General features: G+C 41.0%; 3 protein-coding genes across 4 annotated transcripts; 2 read left to right on the forward strand and 1 right to left on the reverse strand.

The window, feature by feature from the left end:
• The first annotated feature begins 1715 nt into the window (after nt 1-1715).
• LOC115056579 (C-factor) lies at nt 1716-5329 on the forward strand. Its single transcript, XM_029523119.1, has 6 exons — nt 1716-2090; nt 2220-2271; nt 2556-2743; nt 4287-4460; nt 4610-4720; nt 4974-5329. The coding sequence occupies exons 1-6, from the start codon at nt 1938-1940 to the stop codon at nt 5085-5087; spliced, it is 792 nt and encodes a 263-aa protein (XP_029378979.1). The 5' UTR covers nt 1716-1937; the 3' UTR covers nt 5088-5329.
• A 686-nt stretch (nt 5330-6015) lies between these two features.
• syt19 (synaptotagmin XIX) lies at nt 6016-10726 on the forward strand. Of its 2 annotated transcripts, none has more exons than XM_029523923.1 (9): nt 6016-6454; nt 7141-7287; nt 7376-7449; nt 8211-8330; nt 8865-9050; nt 9228-9380; nt 9733-9852; nt 10064-10175; nt 10268-10726. In XM_029523923.1, the coding sequence occupies exons 2-9, from the start codon at nt 7149-7151 to the stop codon at nt 10573-10575; spliced, it is 1212 nt and encodes a 403-aa protein (XP_029379783.1). In that variant the 5' UTR covers nt 6016-6454; nt 7141-7148; the 3' UTR covers nt 10576-10726. The 2 variants fall into 2 exon arrangements, with proteins under 2 accessions (XP_029379783.1, XP_029379782.1); XM_029523922.1 differs by having other exon boundaries at nt 6019-6454; nt 7065-7287.
• Nucleotides 10727-12510: 1784 nt separating this feature from the next.
• LOC115057039 (myosin heavy chain, fast skeletal muscle-like) lies at nt 12511-22186 on the reverse strand. Its single transcript, XM_029523921.1, has 39 exons — nt 21980-22186; nt 21761-21904; nt 21521-21677; nt 21400-21427; nt 21195-21312; nt 21006-21098; nt 20854-20917; nt 20673-20771; nt 20478-20581; nt 20183-20321; nt 19941-20059; nt 19639-19788; nt 19372-19542; nt 18976-19276; nt 18819-18886; nt 18635-18722; nt 18418-18535; nt 18207-18330; nt 17915-18051; nt 17556-17811; nt 17222-17464; nt 16958-17134; nt 16729-16874; nt 16539-16629; nt 16053-16442; nt 15820-15946; nt 15609-15727; nt 15327-15523; nt 15052-15235; nt 14772-14937; nt 14524-14648; nt 14109-14417; nt 13807-14010; nt 13574-13699; nt 13306-13476; nt 13106-13210; nt 12918-13013; nt 12662-12793; nt 12511-12531 (listed from the first exon to the last, which is right to left on the reverse strand). The coding sequence occupies exons 1-39, from the start codon at nt 22184-22186 to the stop codon at nt 12511-12513; spliced, it is 5814 nt and encodes a 1937-aa protein (XP_029379781.1).
• Nucleotides 22187-22885: the final 699 nt, after the last annotated feature.

Consider the following 22885-nt stretch of genomic DNA (forward strand, 5'->3'; position numbering starts at 1 on the left):
CAGTCATCTTTCCTTTCATGTTTCACCATGTACAATGGAGCAGAAACAGTAACTGTAACACAACAAAATACATATATTGAGCTGAGGAATCTGAGGGTGGTCCTCAGTTTTTTCTTATCAATATTTGAAGTTCAAAAACTGGATTTTTAGCATTGTTTGGCCATGCATAGACTCATCAGTCAGCATATATAGATACTAATTAACGAAATGCAAGTGTTAAATGAACTCTGGTAAAAATATACTGCACATCACTGTGTGATTTTGTTGAGTAGAAAAGATATGAACCACCTGAAGTGCAACATCAGCAAATAAGGCAGCAGCTAGTGGACTGCAGTAGATCTACAAATACTCTGTGTTTACTTAGATTGCAAACTGGACTGGATCAGGACCCCTGCAGCTCTTTTGCCTGAAGGTCCTTCATTGCCTGTGGCACCATTCAGCAGCTGTTTTTGATTCAGATGACTTGGACTGGAATCTCTGGATGTGGTCACACAGAGGAGCATGTTGTCAAAACTCTTCTCCATCATGTACTCCCACCGTCTTCACAGTTTTCTGGGTATTAGGGGAGCACAAAAAGTAAAGAATGACTAAGTGCTTGACTGAATGTTTGAGGCCATCCACTTGTCAAGTTTCTTTCATCCTGTGTATTTACAAACTTTTTTTTTTTTTACTGGCTCTTTACTGAATGTTGCGTAATTGTAACAAAGCAATCAATGGAGTGATCAATGCGTGATTTAGATTCTGAAATGGCAAAATGGAGACATCTGTCTGTCACTGTCCCTGTACAGTCTGCAGGGATGACTGGATAGACCAGCTGTAGTAGAAGTCATTAACTGTTGAATTTTCTGTAGAGACAATACTGCACTACTGTTTAGGCTTATGAAAACCAGTTAACCCCGACAGCTTCAGGAGCAAGGCTCTGCCACACATTGTAGCATTACAAACTCATCATTTGCACTGCGTGTGCCGTGCCAAAGTGATGTGCCGGTAAATGGAGGCACAGAAGCCAAATTCCAAATTAACTGACCTGAGGTAGACCAGGGATATCTGCTGCTCCCAAGTACCAGAAGCTTAAAGACAATCTGGGCTCAGGACAGTGCCAGAAAAACCATCTGTGTGCTGTGACTGCATAAGCTCCCTCAGCTGTGCTGTCACCCCATCTCTGCACCTTCATCTTCATGTCGCTTTGGTATTTGAAAACTCACTCAATGCAAAAACAAACAATAGGCCCCCTTTATTTCCTCAAATATTCTAAATAATAGCCCAGAAAAAGCCAAAGTCGCGAACCTAAAATATAACACTGAAATATTTCCTCCTTGAATAGAGAGAGTAATAGAGACGGCAACCAATATAAACCATAACAAAATAACAGCCACTGGTTTTACTCTTTTAAAGAGCTGTCACATCTTTGAGACATCAACCAGCATTTCTTAGCTGACATTAGATGTATAAACCACCAAGGTCTACTGTAACAACAACCTTATTTCTGCAGTACTAAAGGCTGCCACTCACATACAAGACATTTCTCATAACATATTTTTGTAAGCGGCAAAAGAACAAATCATCATGTTTTTGTATAAATATCGTTTGATAATCTAAGCAGACTCTGTCTTAATTGTAATTGTCCTGGTCAAACAGAATCAGCCGGCTCTCCTTTCTACCGTAAACAGAACCTCCCCAGGCCTCCGAAGGGTGGAATGCGCATGCGTGCGAAGTGGATTGTGGGAAGTGTGCCACAGTACGAGGCGCGAGAAACGTTGCAGATAAATGAATATTTCACAAAAATCACTAAAGTTTCTGCACTTCTGCCGCTCCGGCGATTTCAGTGATAAGATAATCTTTCGGTCAGGGGAGCAGTCCCCCCACCTAGCGGAGCGGATTTAGCTGAGCCTCCTGCAGGCCGCACGTCCACCTTCTTCCCGGAGGAAGCGGTAACCATGAGCGGCCTGGTGAATTTCAGGGGCTGCTGCTCTGTGCTGGTCACCGGAGCCAGCCGGGGGCTCGGCCTGCAGATCGTCCGCGATCTGGCGAGTGGAGGTTCCTCTCCGGGCAAGATTATCGCCACCACCCGAAACCCCGCGACCGCTCAGGTAAACAACCGGGATCACGGAGTCTGAATAAATACAGCCCTTCAGTAATGTGGAGGCGCCTTTATTCGTTGAGATTTCTGGATATTTGTGAGTGGGAAAATAATCATGACATGTGCTCCTGATTTACAGAAACTTCAGGAACTTGCAGACAAACACAACAACATCCATATAGTTCCTCTGGGTAAGACAGATTGTTGTAACCATATATCAAGCCCACACTTTGCAACTGAATATTTTAGAGGTGAATTAATGAACCATTTTGATAACAACTTTTGTCAGTAACATTTTCTTGTTGATAAAAAAAATCTCAATGTATTACATATAAATATTACATACTGTCCAATGTTTACATAAAGGTACATTGGAAGTATTTCCTACTTGATTGTTTGTATTTTCCCCATTATAATGTAATTTTTCATTTCTGCTGATATGAATTTGTTTTTGGTGTTTATGCCTCTTTATCAGATGTGGTGAGCCAGGAGAGCATAGAGAAATGTGTGGAAGAGGTGGGCCAGCTGGTACAAGAAGAGGGTTTGAATTGTCTGATAAACAACGCAGGGATCAACGTTGTGGCCGACTTTCATTCTGTCACTGCAGAGAAGATGATAGAAAACTTCCACACCAACACTGTGGCTCCCCTAATGGTCACCAAGGTAATGTTTAAGAATATATTTTACTCTTCCTGTGGTTTTTGGATGAAGTTGAAGGTCAGAGGGTCCTCAGATCTCACAACACCAGATGATGACAAAAGAAGAAACCACGCTTATGTTTCCTACAGTCATCAAGAACATGATCCATGAGAAGCTTCTGCAAAGTAAAACAAGATGACCTTGATGGAAAGAACAAAAACATTTTAGCCCAGAGTGGTCCGCATTTCATCAATATTAATTAAAAGTCTGATTTCAGTTGGCCACAGAGCAGCACCCTGGGCTGGCAGGGATTCGGGTTCTGATCAAGAGCATGTCAGCAGGGCACATGTTTGCTGACACACAGTTTGTTCTTATTGAAGAACAGTCAGCGAGGCCACAGTGCAGTCTAAAGCTCTTCTATAATAACTGAGTACAAGTGGAGGTGAATGCACCATTTGAATACACCGTGAATACACCATTTGTGATGGGTTGAGACTGTAAACATGTTACATTTTAAGTTTAAAAAGTCATTTATGTTGGAGGTTAATCTGCCACTGTTTGGATTAGCTGTTTGTCTGAAGCTAAAATACCAAGTATTTGATGTTTCCAGCTTCTAGAGGATATGCTTCTTTTATTTATCCTGTTTAGTAAAACACAAGCAAAATAGCCACAGTGACTAACACCCATTCCAGCTGCTCATATGGTATAAACAGTAATATCCTAAAAGCCTCATGGTACCATATAAAATGTTGTAACAACAAAAAGAAACACTCTGGATATCTTTGTGCTTAAATTTATATAATTAAAATTATGGATGATGAATCTACTAAATATAATCAACAATACTCAATACGTTTCTGTCACATCAACAAATATTCGAGAAACTATAATATTTTCCCTCAAACATGAAAGTATTTATTCATATTTACAATAGTCTACTGCAGGGGTCACCAACTCCAGGCCTGGAGGGCCACTGTCCTGTATGTTTTAGATGTGACCCTGCTCCAACACACCCAATTCAAATGATCAACGATTCATCAAGCTCTGCTGAGGTCGATCAGGAGCCGCTCATTTGAATCAGGTGTGTTGGAGCAGGAAACATCTGAAACATGCAGGACGGTAGCTCTCCAGGACTGGAGCTGGAGACTCCTGGTCTACTGCACACAGAAAATTCTGGCAAGTTCTCTCTTTCTGACACCAGAGGGCAACACTGACCCACATGTTGAGTGTAATGTGTGTTATCCCCTGACAAACATAACACAATTATTATTAATATTTTTTTAGCTAACGTGTACATATTCGGTGTAGTCCTTGTAGATGCTGTTTACGTGCATATTAACATGACATATTGTTCAAATTGTATTATTATGCTTAAGATCATCAAATTAAAATAGAACAATTTCCCAACAGATGGTGCCACGATTGTTCGACAACTCAGCTGATTTATAAAGCTCTGATATATTATCTGTTACACCTCGACTTCCAATGGCCTGATCCTGAAAATCTTGTGGTTTTCAGTCAACGTGAACTTTAATATGTGTAAATTTTTATTGCTCACCACTGCCAGGCCTTCCTGCCTCTGTTAAAACAAGCTGCGTCCAGAGGAAAAGCAGCTGGTTCAGGGAGCATGAGCATCCAGAGGGCAGCAGTCATCAACATCACCTCCTTGCTGGGCTCTGTAGAGCTCAACTGGGGCGAGAGAGCAAACAACTTCAGTTGGTACCCCTACAGGACGTCCAAGGTATTGTCACCATGATAAGTAAAGCCAATTTCAGCTACAACATTCAGTTTGTTTGCTGATCATCTGCTGTGATGTTTGATTAGATTGTGCTTTAATGGTTTGATTTTGGCCAGATGTTGTATGATCAGTTGAATTTCTTTCCTTTTCAGAGTGCCCTGAACATGGTGACTCGCTGTTTGGCTGTAGACCTGGAAGCTGATGGGATTCTGTGTATGGGTATACACCCAGGCTGGGTCCGCACCGACATGGGGGGGTCTCAGGTAAGCTCATCAACTCAGTCTGCAGTCTCTCTGGGATGTTTATAAAGACCACATGCTGTACTTGAAGTGTGTGAAAAAATATTGAATATTGACTTCTTCATTCCTTTTTTCGTTAACATGAAAAAACATCAAACAATTTCCCACTAAAATGAATCCACTATTACATTGTGATGTCAACTCAAATTGTATTTATGTCTGGATAATAACAACAATAATAATAAATGTTTTTCTGTATTAATCTATCTCTTTCCAGGCTCCTTTGAGTCCAGAGGAGAGCATTTCTTCTCTATTGCATGTGATCGGAGGACTGACTGAAAAGGATCATGGGTCATTTCTGAACTTTACAGGAGAGGTGTTGCCCTGGTGATCCTGATCAACACACTGATGAGTTGGATCATTATTAACTGTAATGGCTTATGGCTATTTAGTCAGTTACATCATCTTTCACAATGCAAAGTGTGTTTATCAGTGGTTCAGAGTGCATTGTTCATTGTGTTGGTGGGTTATGCTGTGTAGCTTGTTCTATAGTATACATAATGTACAGTGTTAACAGAATCTTTATGTACCTAAGCTGTGTGCAAATTTAAATAAAATATTATTTTTCCTCAATCTGATTTTATATTTATATTACCAAGCTCCTCTGACCTCTGACTTTTAATATGAAACAGAGCTCAGTATTTATTTAGTGATTGTTTTTTTTTTTGGGATGAAAAAATGAATAGATCCTAACTAGGATAAGCATTTTAAGCAATGCAATCATTAAAGCTATGACTAGTGTAGGGACAAATATTCTGCCTTTTCTTAAAGGTCAACCTTTAACAACATAGAAACCAGGAAGTTTCTTCAAAATGTTTTTCTTCTGTATTCTAAATGTGACATGTTCAATCAGCTGACAGCTGTGTTCTTGACATAATGCTGAAAATGTTGAAAGCACATTCTTGAGTGCGTTTCTTCTTTCCAATCATGCATCTTGTCAGCAGAAAGGCCTGCAAAACAAGACTGAAAGATAATTACAACAGTGGAAAACCTTTAGAACAAAGGCCATTTAAAGTTACAATGCTGTCTTAGCTCCACTGACGCTGCTACAGGTGGAGGAGAATTGAGTATCTCTTATCACTGTAAGTTTATTACACTAGTAGCTGCAGCTGTTTCGGTTGGAGTTTGTGATAAATGTATCAAACTTCTATGCAAAGTGTGTTCAACATGTATTCATGACTTAAAATGCAATGTAAACCTCACCTGTAGTATTTAGCAGAGAAGCAGGACAGTTTAGGCAGGATTCAGTAAAACGGCAGCAATTTCTCATAACTGGCTTATCACCAGTTAGTTATTTCATGTGTTTTAAGCTGTTTTCTGTGGAAGTACCTGAATACTTGGTCAAGAGAGGAATCTTGTAATAGCTGTGAGAGAGTTATGAAGCTCCCTCAAATGTTATTCTACAATCTGATCAAACCAGTTTGTCCAGGGTTGTGTGCAGAGTCATATGCTGGGCGTGAGTGGGTTAGGGTTAGAGAGGTGTGGAGGAAGAGCGTGAGTGTGTGTGTGTGCGTGTCTGTGCGTACCTTTGCCTACTGCCCAAAACAGAACAGTTAGATGATAAAGAACTGTTTTGAATTTCTCTCACAGCCAAGCTCTTCTGTGTGTGTAAAATTTCGCAGAGTTTGGATTTGAAAGCCAGGGAAAGGTGGCAGAACAGAGGAGAAAGATGAGCTGAGTTTTTCTTTCTTGCTAAAGGTATGTGTCAGTCTGTATTTCATGTTTTCATAGATATTAGTGTACAAAGTGGAACCTGGAGAGACAGCCTGTGCACGAGTGCAATTCAATCTTTTAGAATATGTTGGAGCTCATTTATGTGACGTACAATAATTGCCTTACTTCCTTTGTGATGAATACCAATTACTTTTCTGCACTCTTTTCTTTCTCATATTTTGGATGAAGTATGAGCAGGACAAGAGCTATTTGACTGAACTGTTTCAGATAGGAGATGATAAAACATTTACAATCAAGCCACAATTGTACCAATTGTCTATATCCCAAGAAATACTTAAAGTAAGTCTGAAAATTATTCAATGAAGAAAAGTGACGTGAAAAGTCCTCATCGTATTTTAACAGTGATCTTTCTCTGCAGTGTGTCATGCTGATTGACAAACTTAACATGACTACACAACACATTTTTTCTTCATAATTTTCTCAGTTGGACTTTGAAGATGGCTCAAAGGTGCCACCTGAAGCCACAATGCTGAAGTTTAACTCTGTGCTAATGCTAATACTGATGGTTGCCAGAGGGTCCATAAATCCACCCCAAAAAACAAAACAATAGTCCTATTATGTATTCTTACTGCAGATCATATGGAAGCGCAGAGTCATGATCACTCTGACAGATTTTCCAGCTCCTGTGAGGCTCCTCTCTGGTTCTACAGACGTGAACATGCCGTTCTCAGATACAGTTAAGTACTGCATCCTGGGTGTCTCTGTCATGCTCCTTCTACTTGCCCTGGGAATCTTAGCCTGGCAGGCTTTCAGATGCTGGACCCAGACGCACACCACATTCACTCTACAAGATACAGGTAAGTAGAGATATGTTACAGTACCAAACAGTACAGTATAGGCTGGTGATGACTGCTATCTGACCAATAAATGTTGCTTTTACTTCAGGAAACACTAATCAGCTGTGCTCAGATGAAATGTCAACAGGAACAGGACAGTACTCAGCAGCTCCAAGTACTAAGGTAAGCATAGACAAGATTTATCCAAAACTGAAGTCCAGGTTTCATGTGCCTTATAGTTCAATGTAGGAGCCGTGAGAGACAATTATATTACTACCAACATATTCTTAATAAATCCATACACGTCGCTCCTTCTAGTTTAGAGAAAATTTGAGCAAAGCCACTATTTAAAAACTTTAATAATATTTTGGCATGAATTGAATGTAACATCGCAAAGTTCACTTCAGAAAAGGACACATTTCACCACCAGCATCTCTTTAAGGCAATAGTAATGCAATTTATTTTTGTCTTTATTTTGTTAGATTTTACAGTATGCTGCGAGGTATGATATTGAACATGATGTTCTTATCAAGTTCAGATCTGTTCACCAGTCTGAGGTGACTGGAGAGGCTCCAAAATTGCAACATAGTGTATGTACTTAAAGCTGAATAAGCACCTTTGTTTAAAGAGACAAAAGTTGGGAATGACAAGTCAAATAAAAGCTTGAGGTGCTGAGGTTACTCTGTCACTCTGCCAATGCCAAAGTTTGTACATAGTCTGTCAGATCCAGATTATTCCTAAAAGTCTAAATGTCAAAATATGCCCTATTACAGGACTGAAAATAGAACAAAATGATGCGGATTTAAGCAAAATGGTATCAGAATTTAATAGTTTTTTCATGATCTCCAACCTTTCCCACCATGTGCTTTAATGAAAGTGGGTTTAGTTCTTTGATTAATCCAGCTGACAAACACATTAATATGGCGTGCGTTCATTCTCTTCAGGTGGCGGAGATCAATGCAGAGGCTGACAGGTTGAGTCGTTGTCTGTCCCAGGACCCGTTATCCTCCTCAGAATCCAGTCAGGTAGAGGGAGACCTTGAAGAGCAGGCCAATATTAAAAGGGTAACACAAATGACTTTATAAATGATCTTTATAGTATAATAGTTGTGGAAGCTCACCTGTAAAAAGGTGCTGTATAATTTTAACAAGATTAGATACATATGTGTGTGCAATTCCAAGTCAGTCCACCAAATAGTTTTGTTATGATCAAAATATTTTATTCTAAAGCTCAAATTTTAAACTCAGGGCGGTGCTACATGACGAGTCACAGGACAGAGAGACAGTTTCCCTGCAGAAATGATGTAGACAATCATTTGGTATACACTATACACATGGTGACATCTACACATTTACATTAATGCTGTGCTGTGTCCGACTGTCCACACTATCAGTAAACATCAGGAGGATTCATCCTCTGAGAAACCATAAATGAATTTGTTATGTCTGATTTAATGTGTCCTTAAATTACATAGTTACATTATAAACTGAAATCTCCCTATTCATATTAAAACAGAGAATAATTGATAAAAAAACAAAACAATATAAAATTAAATTTGAGATGTTTGGCATAATCCCTAACACATGTTCTTGTACTAGGTGGATGGCTCGCTGCGTTTCTCTGTCTACTATGACCAGCTGCAGTCCTGTCTGGTGGTCACCATTTTGCAGGTGGGGGGGCTGCTGGACCACAGCCAGACACTCAGCCTCCAGCCGTTTGTTAAGATACGACTCATGTGGGCAGAATCGGAGGGAGTGGAATTAGAGGGCTGTAAAGATGAGGAGGTAGTGTTGTTTTTTTTAATAAATGTGTTACTACAACAAAAAACATTATGAAATCAAATAACTTTTTTTTTTTCATGTCTTTTCCACTCACTATTAAAATGACTAGGACATAAAGATTTTCTCCAAAGCAGCTTTAACAGACCTTATGATCCAATATTACTGCTGTGATCCTTTTAGGGTGAAGAGATGCCGCCTGTCCTGTGGACAGTGATGCGACAATGGCAGACTCGTATTGTGAAAGGCAGCTGTAACCCTGTATTTGGAGATCAGTTCAGTTGTGTTCTGCCACGGGATAAAGACACTCTTCATCGCATCGTCCTCAGGATGGAGGTCCTGCAGTGCAGTACATCGCTCACACTCAGCAGCTTCCAAATCTTATTTTGTTAGTAAGACTGGTGAGCTCCTATTAAAAGAGGGGCTACTCAATTTAATGGAACCAACAACATGCTTCTAAAACTTTAATATATAAACCCACCTACAGTATACAGCTGGGCCGTCACTCTGCAAGGTCATTCTGTCGTAGCTGCAGTCACTGAATCTGAGTACTGTACAAAAATTCATTATGGAGCATTTGCAATGCAGCCATGAGAGAAAAACAAATATGGTTTCTTTAGTAATTTTATGATTCTGTAATCAAATTGTTTTGTGTGTGTGTGTGTGTGTGTGCACGTGTGCCTCTCAGGTGAGAGACTTTGATAAATTCTCCAGACACACAGCGTTAGGAGAGGTGAGGGTTCCTCTCAGGCAGCTCAACATGTCCTACCCTCTGGAGCTACAAGAGGATCTACAGATACCCCAGAAGGTACAATAAGAAATTGCAAGTACATTCTCATTTTACAGTTGAGGTGAGTTAACAAACGAGATTCTTACGCTTGCACTTGTATTGAGAAATATATGAGTATGCTGATAAAATGAAGTGCTTACAAGCTCATTGTCGGTAAATAAAAAAACGTATGCGCGGTTAGCTCCACATATAACCTACATATGTGTTCGCCCTGTTTCCTTCTGTACAGGATCTTGTAGGAAAGGTGCTGCTGTCATTAAAGTTTCTTCCTACTTCTCAGAGGCTAGAGATCGGTTTGTTAAAGGTCAAAACAATCTTCACTGAGATATGCCCAGATGCAGGTACATTACCAACGTCTAAAAACAAAGCTGCCAACTGTCACACAGATGAGTCAAACATATTTGTACGTATTTGCCTTCCTTGTGCTGTGCAGCCCTGTACGCCAGAATCAGCGTTCAATACAATCAGTCCAGGCTGAGGTACCAAAAGACCTCGGCAGTGTCCCGGTGCCTTGTGACTGTCTTCAACGAAGTGCTCATGTTCTCCCTGCCAGAGTTTCCCCTCGAACAGTGTAAAATTATGGTCTCTATTTATGAAACTCGGAGGACAAGAAAAGCAACCAAACAGCTGATGGGACAGTTGACTGTGGGGAAGGAAAAGGCTGCAGAAGATGAGCACTGGAATTTGATGATGCGCTCCATCCGCCAGCCGGTAGCTAAGTGGCATAGCCTGATGATCTGATGCACAGCACTTTTACTTCTTGGTTGTCCATATCAGCTTGTATTTATTTATATTCAGTAGATTGAGAAACTGACTGTGAATTTGCAAATTCTTGTTATGTAACATCATGAAAATATCTTGAAAAAGAAATAAATTTTGGCATGAATCTGTACCATGGAGATAAGTGGCTTTGTCGTGAAAAAGCAAAACATCCAGTTTTTGCTGCTCAACGATGGTTTTTGATCTAAGAACTGCACGTGTTATGCAGCCAATAACTCTGAAATTGAGGGTGAATATGATAACAATGCTGAGCAATGATTATTATTATTATTAGATTATTTAAAAAAGATTTTTAGAAAATAAAAATGTGGCTTTATGAGGAGTATATGAATTTGTAAATTCAGTAATTTGTAATTAACTAATTCATTTTACAAGGGGTGCTAATATATGAAAAAAACGAGATTTGTATTATATTAATAGTAATTATTACTAATTATACTACTAATAGTAGTAGTATTTGTGTAACTGTATTACCTAGTAATACAAATAATACTAGGTAAGTACTAATGCTGTAATGAAAATGATTGTAGTTCAAAACCAGAGACTTTGGATACGTATTAGGAAATATAAACTTTTAAATTTAAATTCAGCACAATCATTTTAAGTGCAGAAAAACATTTTCATCATTAAAACTACCTTTAAAGAGCAAAGTACATCCTTCTATTTATCTAAATACACCAACTCAGTCCATCTCTAAACAACTTTGGTTATAAACAGTGACATCACCTAATTGTAGGGGATTTGTTGTGGTGTTTGTTATTTATTTATTTATTTATTTATCTATTTTTCCAGCTTCACTATCAGGTCAAATAAATATCATCTTCCCGCGCCACACATAAAAGGCACGTGCGTGACTGTTAGCTACCAAACGAACGTCTCGGACTTTTTCCGGTTTTTCCCGTTTCTGTCCGTTTTTGACTCAAGGTAAGATTGGTATGAGTTCAGATTTAGCTGCTGCATGAAAAGACAATTCCGTGTGTGTTGAACCCGGAAGAGGATTTCAGCCTTTTAGAATCGGTCTTGTCATTATTTATCATACGTTTCCGTTTTAGCTAGCTAGGCTAAGTCACTAGCTTAGCTTCAGAAATGTTTGCTGCTGCCATTGCTGCTTTGCGTTTATTGTATAAATGTAGCTCTTTCTGTGTTTGTGTATTAAATCTGTAAAAGTACATTATAACTTTGGACTCAGTCACTGAAATTACTTTGAGTTTATTTATGTTTTCATCAGAAAGATTTGACACTGTTATTCAAACCAGCTAGCAGTTAATTAGCAGTTACTGTATGAATGTGGCTCTCTCTGTGTGTGTTTGTCTGTGTGTTTGTTTCTTTGTGTGTGTGAGTGTGTGTTAAAACATAAGTGGGTTTCTTGCTGCCTCTGTTCTGAATGTAAATAGAGCCCAATGGTCAGGTCATATGTAATGTACACATCATAACAATGTCAAAGTTGTTTCAGGACAAGCGGTGGGGACATACATAACCATTAGCTGAATATGGTATTACGGGTTTGTGCAAATTGGAAGCGATAAATTTTAATCACATGGCTCAGAAAACTGTGAAATGAAAGTAAGTCACGTTTATTTAGAAGGTACAGCATCACTAACAAAAATAGATGATCATTTAGCACAGACCAAGTCATTCCATTCATACATCATCAATAAAGACAAAAAAGAACTTGTCAAATGACCCCTTTAAAGGGAAGGAGGTGGAAAAACCTGGAGAAAGACAAAGGATGAGCCTTTGTTCCATTATGGAACAAGCAGCATGATATTGATGCTGTTCCTCGGAAAGATAAAATAAGGACACTGACAGCCATTTAGGGTAACACATAAGCATTTATTTTTCTAGCACATTTCACATCATATTATATGATTCGAAACATCCAATCCAGAAGTTGGTTTACTCAGCTGACTCCTTTCCCTAGAAAACAATAATAACAACAATAATAATAAAATATCACGAATGTCAGTAACTTTATGTGGAAAAAATGTTATACTGCCAGATTTAGTTTGAATTATTATATTCTAACGGGAAAGAATTGTATGTCTACCTTGCCAGAGTCACGGCTCTTAGCTCTCATCTTGTTGACCTGGGACTCAGCGATATCGGCACGCTCCTCAGCCTCCTCCAGCTCGTGCTGGATCTTCCTGCACTTGGACAGGTGAACATTGGCCTGCTCCTCCTGGAGTACAATATATGATTAGAAGGTATTGGTTAAATGTTCTTAAAGGCAGTTAATAGTAGAATTAGTGAAATATGATGTACTCTGATGTTTCCATTGTTTAAACTAAATGTTGTGCCCTTACCGCTTCCTCAGCCTGCCTCTTGTAGGCCTTGACCTTCAGCTGCAACTTGTCAACCAGATCCTGAAGCCTGGTAACATTTTTCTTGTCCTCCTCAGTCTGGAATAGAAAATGTTAATTTGTAAAATGGAATACAGTGTTGATGTGAAGCATACAGTAAAATCTGATTGATGTATGCTTTGTAGGTATACCTGGTAGGTGAGTTCCTTCACCCTCCTCTCATATTTGCGGACACCCTTAACAGCATCAGCTCCACGTCTCTGCTCAGCCTCAACCTCTGCCTCCAGCTCACGCACCTTCAGAAAAGCAGAGTATGCATACAATATTTTGAATGAGTGCTTTTGTAGGTTTTCTGTTTTCTATGTTTCTGTCTTAACGTATGTATCTTTACCCTAGACTCAAGTTTCTGGAGCTGCTTCTTGCCACCCTTCATGGCCAGGTTCTCAGCCTCATCCAGGCGGTGCTGCAGGTCCTTGACAGCGACCTCCAGGTTCTTCTTCATCCTCTCCAGGTGAGCACTAGTATCCTGCTCCTTCTTCAGCTCCTCAGCCATCATTGCAGCCTAGAAAATAACACATTTGAATTAGAAAAGTCGTGAAGAAAAATAGGATTGACCATGAGTATAAGAGAACCCAGAAGAGAATGAGACTTAAACTTACATCGGTGATAGCCTTCTTGGCCTTCTCCTCAGCATTTCTTGCTTCCTGAACAGAGTCATCAACTTCACTCTGTACCTGAACCAGGTCAGACTCAAGCTTCTTCTTGGTGTTCAGCAGGCTTGTGTTCTAAAAGGTAGAAGAAGGTCTCTTGAGCCTTTGTGTGTCTGCTTTTCATGTAATTTATGAAGTCAGTCAGTTATTTAATGAAAGAAGAAGTGATTGTAATTGTTCACCTGGGAGTGCAGCAGTCCAACACGCTCACTGGCATCCACCAGCTCCTGTTCAGCAACCTTGCGACCTCTCTCGGTCTGTTCCAGAGCAGCTCTAAGCTCCTCAATTTCAGCAACCATAAGACCATTCCTGCGGTCCACCATAGCAGCTTGCTCCTTGAGGTCATCCTGGGCTCTGACAGCATCATCAAGGTGCAGTTGAGCATCCTAGTGATAAAAGTATCAGGAATATAGTTATACAAACACAGAGCTGCAGATCAACTCACTATATTGTCGTTTGTACAGTGTCTTTAGTCCGACAATACCTTCAGCTGTGCCTGCACATTCCTCAACTGCTTCTGGGACTCAGCAGCCTGACGATTGGCATGGCTCAGCTGAATCTCCATCTCATTCAGGTCTCCCTCCATCTTCTTCTTGATTCTCAAGGCATCGTTCCTGCTCCTGACCTCAGAGTCCAGAGTGCTCTGCATTGAGTCAATGACCCTCTGGCTGTTCCTCTTGATCTGCTCCATCTCCTCATCTTTTTCTGCCAGCTTCCTGTCCACCTCACCCTTAATCTGGTTGAGCTCCAGCTGGACGCGCAGGATCTTGGACTCTTCGTGTTCCAGGGTTCCCTGTTGATATTGAAGAATAAAAAAATCATTCATGCACTCGGGCCCACTATAATGTACCAATTTATTTTTCCATGGATTAGCTTTTTCCTCCAAATAGAAAATGTACCTCAGCCTCCTCAAGAGCTGTCTGGATCTCACACTTCTCTGTCTCCACCTGCTTCTTGGCCTTCTCCAGCTCATGGATGCTCTTGCCAGTCTCACCAATCTGTTCAGTCAGATCTGAGATCTCCTCTGCAGAGAGACAGAAGTGTTTAATATTGCTGAGCCTTTAACATATCCTTAAAAAGGATATGAATATTTGACACAGATGTGCTGATGTCACTAACTGCAGGCACTAATGAGGTAAGAACTCACGTTGCAGGTTCTTGTTTTCACGCTTCATTGTCTCCAGCTGATCCAGAGCCTCCTCGTATGAGTTCTTCATCTTGAACAGCTCAGTGCCAAGAGAACGAGCCTCCTTCTGAGCTCCTTCCAGCTCGGCCTGGCCCTCCTCATACTTTTGCTTCCACTCAGCCAAAACCTGAAGAACACAGTTAATACAGTTCAGTTAGCTATGTACCATTATCAAGACAAATACAAAAGAAATCCTTTAAATTTTTTGTATAATTTGGCCATACAATGTAAACATTATTACCTTGTCAAAGTTCCTCTGCTTCTTGTCCAGGTTAGCAGCCAGCCCGTTAGCCCTCTCCACATCAATCATGAGGTCCTCAACCTCACTCTGGAGCCTCTGCTTGGTCTTTTCCAGAGAGGCACACTTGGAGTTCACAGCCTCAATCTGCTCCTCAGCATCCTGAAGGCGCTGAGCCAGCTTTTTCCTTTTAAAAAAATTAGCAATAATTCCATCGTTCGGTTGAGAGACAGCATAATAATTCACTCGTGATCATTTCATTCTTTCATACTACTTACTTGGCCTCCTCAAGCTCCTCAGTGCGCTGGATAGCATCAGTTTCGTACTTAGTTCTCCACTGAGCCACCTCACTGTTGGCCTTGGACATTCCACGCTGCAGCTCAGCCTTGGCCTCCTGCTCCTCCTCAAACTGCTCCCTCAACAGGTCACAGTCGTGGCGGGCTGATTGGAGTCCATGGGCAAGAGCATTCTTGGCCTAGTATAAGAAATATAATTGAATGAGTTTATGAATGTCTGTATTATCATGAAATGATCTCAGGACACACTTGAAATTGTCTTACCTTAACCTCCTCTTCAGTCTGCCTCTTGAGCTCCTCAATCTGCTGGGTGAAGGCCTGTTTGCCTCTGGTCAGCTGGGAGACGAGGGCTTCTTTCTCTTCAACTTGACGGCCGAACTCACCTTGTGTAAAATGATCATCAAACTTTAGTTTCTTTTGATCTTCTCAGATATACACTGAAGTCTGCTGTAGTTGAACACTGTTTCTTACATACCATTTTCTGTCAGGAGACGTGCTTTCTGTGCACCCAAGTCGTTGATTTGACGAACATTTTCATCATTCTTGGTCTTCAGTTCGCTAAGTTGGTCCTCAAGAGTACGGCACATCTTCTCAAGATTGCCCTTGAGAAAAGAAAAAAAAGTTTAAAGAAAAGAAATACTTTATTTTCAATCCCTTGATTTCTTATATGAATTGAAATATGTAGTTGTTGTTGAATGTATAATGTACCTTTGCCTTGGCAACAGCCTCCATGTTGCTGGAGAGGTCATCAATCTCCATCTTGTATTCGCTCTTTTCCTTCTCAAGCTTCTGCTTGACACGCTGGAGGTTGTCGATCTGCTCTCCCAGCTCAGCAACGCTGTCAGCCTGCTTCTTGCGAAGAGCAGCAGCAGTGGCTTCATGCTGCAGAGTGGACTCCTCAAGGTCACGACGCAGCTTCTGGAACTCGGCCTCGCGCTTCTTGTTCATCTCAATCTGAGCAGCAGTGGCACCACCGGCCTCCTCCAGCCTCTCACTGATCTCCTCAAGTTCCCTGGAGAGGTCAGCCCTCTGCTTCTCAACCTTGGCACGAGCAGCACGCTCAGCCTCAATCTCTTCCTCCAGTTCCTCAATACGGGCCTGTTGAATGTAAATATGTTTTCTTTCAGTAAACATTCAATGTTCAAACTCAAATTACTTCATTTGTTCACTAATGTTACATTTCAGCCACGATACCTGAAGTTCCTTGATCTTCTTCTGAAGCTGAGCACCCATTGACTGCTCATCCTCAATCTTGCTAAGGAGCTGGCTGGTTTCAAAGTCCTTCCTGTGAGATAACAAAGTGCATAGTTTGAGTCCATCCAAGCAATAAGCGCTAAAACATGGTGGCTGTTTTAACAGACAAAGAGATGAAAAGATTTCTTACTTCTTGATTTTCTCCTCAGACTGCTGCTTGTCATTCTCAAGATCCATGATGGATTCCTGGGCCAGTTTCAGATCACCCTCCAGCTTCCTCTTGGCTCTCTCAAGGTCCATACGGAGCTTCTTCTCTTGCTCCAGAGAACCCTCAAGCTGCACAATAATATGAATTTGTAATTATCGTGTTCAGGAAAAATGTCTTGTTTCACCATCCCATGTGACTTTTATGAACTCACATCATCAACTTGCTGCTCAAGCTTGGTCTTGGACTTGGTCAGAGTGTTGACTTTGTCTTCCTCAGCCTGCAGGTCATCAAGGGTCTGCTGATGAGCCTCCTGAAGGGCTTTCTTCTCCTTGGTCAGCTTGGCAATGCTCTCATCCTGAGAGGCCATCTCCTCAGTCAGGTTCTTCACCTGAGTTTGAAAGAAAGATGCTGTTAATAAAAGAGTATTGATGCATTGTAGTGGATCTGATGAATTATGTCATTAAGATTCACAAACCTTGTTCTCAGTGGCATGCTTTTCCTTTTCCACTTTGGCCAAGGTAAGCTCCAGGTCATCAATGTCCTTCTTCAGCTCAGAGCATTCATCCTCCAACTTCCTCTTCTTGGCAGTGAGCTCAGCATTGATTTCCTCCTCATCTTCCAGTCTCTCAGTTGTCTCCTTGAGTTTGGCCTCCAGCTGAATCTTGCTCTTGATGAGTCCCTCACATCTCTCCTCAGCATCTGACAGATTCTCTGATTCCTAGTTGATTACATAAACATGTTGCGTTTGCACATCAATGTCTTATCGACCAAACGTGACAAATCAAAACTGCCTGTTCTTGTGCACTTACGGCTGCCACTTGGAGCTGCAGGTCATTCTTCTCCTGCAGAAGAGACACCATCTTCTCCTCCAGTTCCTTCTTCTTGGCCAGGGCAGCAGCCAGGTCACTTGTCATCTTCTCATAGTTTTCCTTCATCTGAGCCAGCTCCTTCTCAGTTTCAGCACTCTTCAGCAGGGGCTTGATCTTGTAGTAGACCTTCATCCATGGCCAATGCTTGACATTCATGAATGAGCGGACGTTGTACTGGATGGTATAGATGGCTTCCCTGTGAATGAAAAGTTTTCATTATACATAATGCCACTTTTATGATTCCTCTCATAGTATTTAATGTTTCTCTTAGATGTTTTTGTTTTTTTTTTTCAACATGCCTCCTCTCCATCATCTTCACAAACTCCTTCCTCATGAGGTATCCACGGCAGAGGGCCTGAGTCATGGTGACCAGAGCTGCCAGTTTTTCATCTCTCATCTCCTCAAGGGTACCCAGCAGACCGGCCTTGAAGAACACCTGAATACAGAGACAATAAAACTTGGCTTTTAGGTACCTTAATTACAAGTGTTTAATGGTCTCTCTTTATCTACCACATAAAGGAAAAAAACTGACTGACCCTCAATGCCTTCGGTAAATAAACTAATGTCCAACAAGGATGACTTGATACCTACCTTGGTGTGTCCAAATCTGTACTGGTCATGATCAATATCAATGGATCCAAGCAGCTTCTCTGCAGCCTTCTTGTTGTCAATGAACTGGCCCTCAGGGATGACGCTGGCATTCAGCACCTTGTATCTTTTTTATGAGAGTTTTTCATCAATGTCAGCATTCGTTTAATTTGTTTATCGTTATGAAAAACATTCAGATTCTATCAAGTGATACCTCTGTTTGAAGTCACCATAGAGGATTCTGCTGGGGAAACCTTTCCTGCAGATTCTGATACCTTCCAGCACACCGTTACACCTGAGCTGGTGGATGACCAGGAAGTTCTCCATCAGACCTGTATTATAGAAATTTGGCAGTTAGCATTGTCACTAAAAGAGAGAAGAAAGAAAACAGATCAAAACACCCAGACACTAGAATCCTGAGATTTTAGTACCTGGAGTCTTAGACTCATTGGGGATCAGACAACGCACAAAGTGAGGATGGGTGCTCCTCAAGTTGGTCATCAGCTTGCCCAAGTTCTCCTGTATTTGGGAAAAAGTCATATTTGTCATCAAGTGTAGCACACAGGTTTGTGCATAAATGTGATGTTATTTCTCAGTTTACAATTTCAAGCTTACCCTGAACTGTGAAGACACAGTCTGCATGGAGCCACCCTTCTTCTTGCCTCCCTTCTTTCCTCCAGTCTCTTTTCATTGTTAAAATAACAAAGGTTTTGTTAGAATTATTACTCAGAGGAACACAGGTAAGTGTAGACTATTGAATTTGTCATCATACCCTCAACAACGGGGGGATACAGGTGACCCAGGAGTTTCACTGAAGACTTCTGGTACAGCTGCACAACAGACTCGTTCAGTGGGTCCTTGTTCTTGTCCAGCCAGCCACCGATATTGTAGTCCACAGTACCAGCATAATGGACCAGGGAGAAGTGGGCCTCAGCCTTGCCCTTGGCGGGCTTTGGCTTCTCAAATGCTTTGGTTTTGCCAAGATGCTGGTCATACAGCTTGTTCTTGAAGGATGTGTCAGTGGCCTTGGGGAACATGCACTCCTCTTCAAGGATGGAGAAGATACCCATGGGCTTGATGAAAGTGTAAAGAGATATGTCATGATGTGCTGGTGGTCTTGAAAATTTAGAAGAATAAATTGAGGTGGAATCACAAAATGAATGTTTACCTTCTCAATCAGCTCAATGCAGGCAGCCAAGTCCATACCGAAGTCAATGAACTCCCAGATAATACCCTCCTTCTTGTACTCCTCTTGTTCCAGGACGAACATGTGGTGGTTGAAGAACTGTTGCAGTTTCTCATTGGTGAAGTTGATGCAAAGCTGCTCCATGCTGTTGAACTGTGAAGGGACGAAAATCAACCTCATATATTTCAGGCAAAAAGAAGGTCAGTCATAGAAAGTATTGGTTGTTGAATTATGGGTAATGACGCTTACATCAAAGATTTCAAAGCCAGCAATGTCCAGCACACCAATGAAGAAATTCCTTTGCTGCTTAGTGTCCAACATCTGGTTGATACGGATGACCATCCACAAGAACATCCTCTCATAGATAGACTTGGCCAGGGCAGTCACTGAGTTCATCACCTAAAGAAAAAGAGAACATATTTGTTTTGACAACTAACCCTTTGGATTCTATTTATAAAATTCTACATCAATATTGATAACATAAATATGAATTAAGATCTAAAATAAATAGATTTTAAAAAAGATATGTACATATATTATATATCTCTTACCTGGGGCACAGTCTGTCCCTTGGTGACGTACTCGTTTCCGACCTTCACTCTGGGGTAGCACAGAGCCTTCAGCATGTCAGCAGAGTTCAGACCCAACAGGTAAGCAACCTTGTCAGCATCTGAAAATAATTCAAGCATAAAATTAATACACAGTAGGGGATTTCCAATCACCATATCATAGAAACCAGTGTGATTAAGTGCATTTATTTGCACATTGTTTGCTTGTCTTACTGAATACTCACCCTCTGTGCCATCAGGCTCAGCCTGCTCCTCACGCTGCTTCTGCTTGAACTTCATGTTACCATGGTGGATAACAGCACCAGTCATCTTGTAGATGCTCATCTTCTCCTCATTGGTGAAGCCCAGGATATCAATAGCGTTCTGTGTTTTTCACATAACAGAAACACTTGAGAACATGCATGCTCTTCATATGCTTTGAATACATGAAAAATACATTTATACAATCTCTCCTGATAGGTTTGATTAAATACATGCCGTATATTTAAAGCAAATTAATGAAGACTAAACATCACTCACGTCGGTGGCTTCCAGCTCAACTTTGTCATCAATGCTGGCCACAGTGATCTGACCCTGACTGCACATGGGGAAGTCGTAGGGGTTGGTTGTGATGAGTGACATTTCTGCAGATCGAGAAAGGCAAAGTTTAAATGGATTGCTTCCTATGAATCCTTCATGTACGTTTAGAACTGTGCAGTGACTCAATCTTCTTACCAATCAGTTCAGGTTTGTGGTTTGTCATCATCTGGTAGAAGATGTGGTAGCCTCTCTCATCAGGAAGCTGGAATGAAACTCTAGACTTCTCCAGCAGATCTGCAAATGTTGTTTGTAAATCATGAGGCAACTACCAATTCAAGTCCAGTCATTTGTATTTGCTTTGAGGATTGTTACTTACAAGTCTCAATATCAGCACTAGCCAGTTTGCCGGTTGTGCCGAAATGGATTCTGATGAATTTACCCTGTTTGGGACAAATGGATGGTCAAAGTCTCTCCTCATAGGCAACTTGTAAGAGAAACATTTTGCCAGAGAAAGTCCACAATACTTACGAAACGGGAAGAGTTGTCATTCCTCACAGTCTTGGCATTACCGTAGGCCTCCAGCAGGGGATTGGCTGCAATAATCTGATCCTCCAGTGACCCCTGTAACACAGATTTATAAGATCCATCAGAAAAAAACCCTACTTTTTTTTTAAGTACCCCATCCATACATTCAGCGAACATGTTATCATAACATACCTGGATCTTGCCAGATTGTGCGGGTGCTTCCTTCTTCTTGTCACCTCCCACTGAGATTGTGGCGAAGTACTGGATGACACGCTTGGTGTTCACAGTCTTTCCAGCACCAGATTCTCCACTGGGTATAAAGAAAGACTTGTCAGATTTTGGGAAATAGACTTGCATTTATAAATATTTTTTAAAAATCAACAACTGTGACACTTACGTGATCAAGACAGACTGGTTCTCCCTGTCTGTGAAAGCAGAAAAGAATGCCATTAACCCTGTATTTCTAACACAGAAACCTAGTGTAGCACAGATTATCCAATGTTGAGGTAAAGACTTACCAGTAAGCATGAACTGATAGGCGTTGTCAGAGACAGAGAAGATGTGGGGTGGAGCCTCCATACGCTTCTTGCCTCTGTAGGCGCTCACAACTTCAGCATCGTACACTGGGAGCCACTTGTAGGGGTTCACAGTGGCACAGAACAACCCAGAGTAGGTCTGAAAGACATCATGGAGATAGAACAGTTATCTTCCTGTTTCCTACAAGTAAAGTCAATTTCAACATTATCTTTTATCCTCACGTAGATCATCCATGCTGCATAACGCTCTTTGAGGTTATACAGGACAGAGGCTTCATTCAGATGGGTCATCATGGCCATGTCCTCAATCTTGTCGAACTTGGGAGGGTTCATTGGAGTGACGTCATCTTCTTTGACTGTCCTCTCCTGTAACGGGACATTGGTCAGAATGAGAAGTGATCACAACTAACTCCTGACTGAACCAGATTTTATGATACAAACCTCCTGAGTGTCCAGGACTTTGACGGTGACTTTGCCACCCTCTTTCTTCACGATTGTTCCCTTCAGGTACAGCTCCTTGGTATCAGCCACATAGCAGGCGGTCTTGGCATCAAAGGGTTTGCTCTGAGCCTCGATTCTCTCCTTCTCGGGCTTACGGAGGTAAATGGCAGCTTTGCCATAAACGGCCATCTCTGCGTCCGTACTCATGGTGGCACTTTGTGTCTGTCAGATAATAACAGAAAACTGACGATACGGTTTTTGTATCCAGTTAATGCTTGCCTGAGCAAAAAGCAATTCACTCAGGATAAAAAACATCAAGTGACACGATGGAAATAGACTTATAAAAATCTTTTTCAAATCACATACAAATTAAAAGTAATGGTCCTCACCTGGCCCTCTGTCTCTTAAAAGTCTGGTATATTCCACAATCCTTTTCAAAATACATAAAATATTTTCAGTTATGATGTGAAATAAGAATTGATTAGTTCAACAAATAGGTTGCTCATTGATTGGTATTTAAAAGAAATTTACTTTAAAAAAAATGATTGAATTCCTGTAAAGCACATAAACCTACCACAAGCAGGGAACTTCGAGGCTCTTCTACCACAAACCAATGTGCGGTGTTGGACTACATATATTGGATCTGAGTTGCTTACACTGCACGTCCTAAATATGGCAGACATCCAATTATGGGGAAGATAAATTTAAGCCGAAGATACCATATATCGTGCCCATATACACACACCTATCTGGTTTTCACTCAATCAACAGTTCTTGATAGATTTATAATTTTTCAAAAACTATTCTGCCATGTCTTGACAATCCAAGGTATCATCTAAGAAAATGTTAACAAAAATAATAAGGATACAACAGAAACATTCCATGACTTTAAGTTATACACTACCA

The sequence above is a fragment of the Echeneis naucrates genome, chromosome 16 (assembly GCF_900963305.1).
Source record: "Echeneis naucrates chromosome 16, fEcheNa1.1, whole genome shotgun sequence".
NCBI classification, from domain to species: domain Eukaryota; kingdom Metazoa; phylum Chordata; class Actinopteri; order Carangiformes; family Echeneidae; genus Echeneis; species Echeneis naucrates.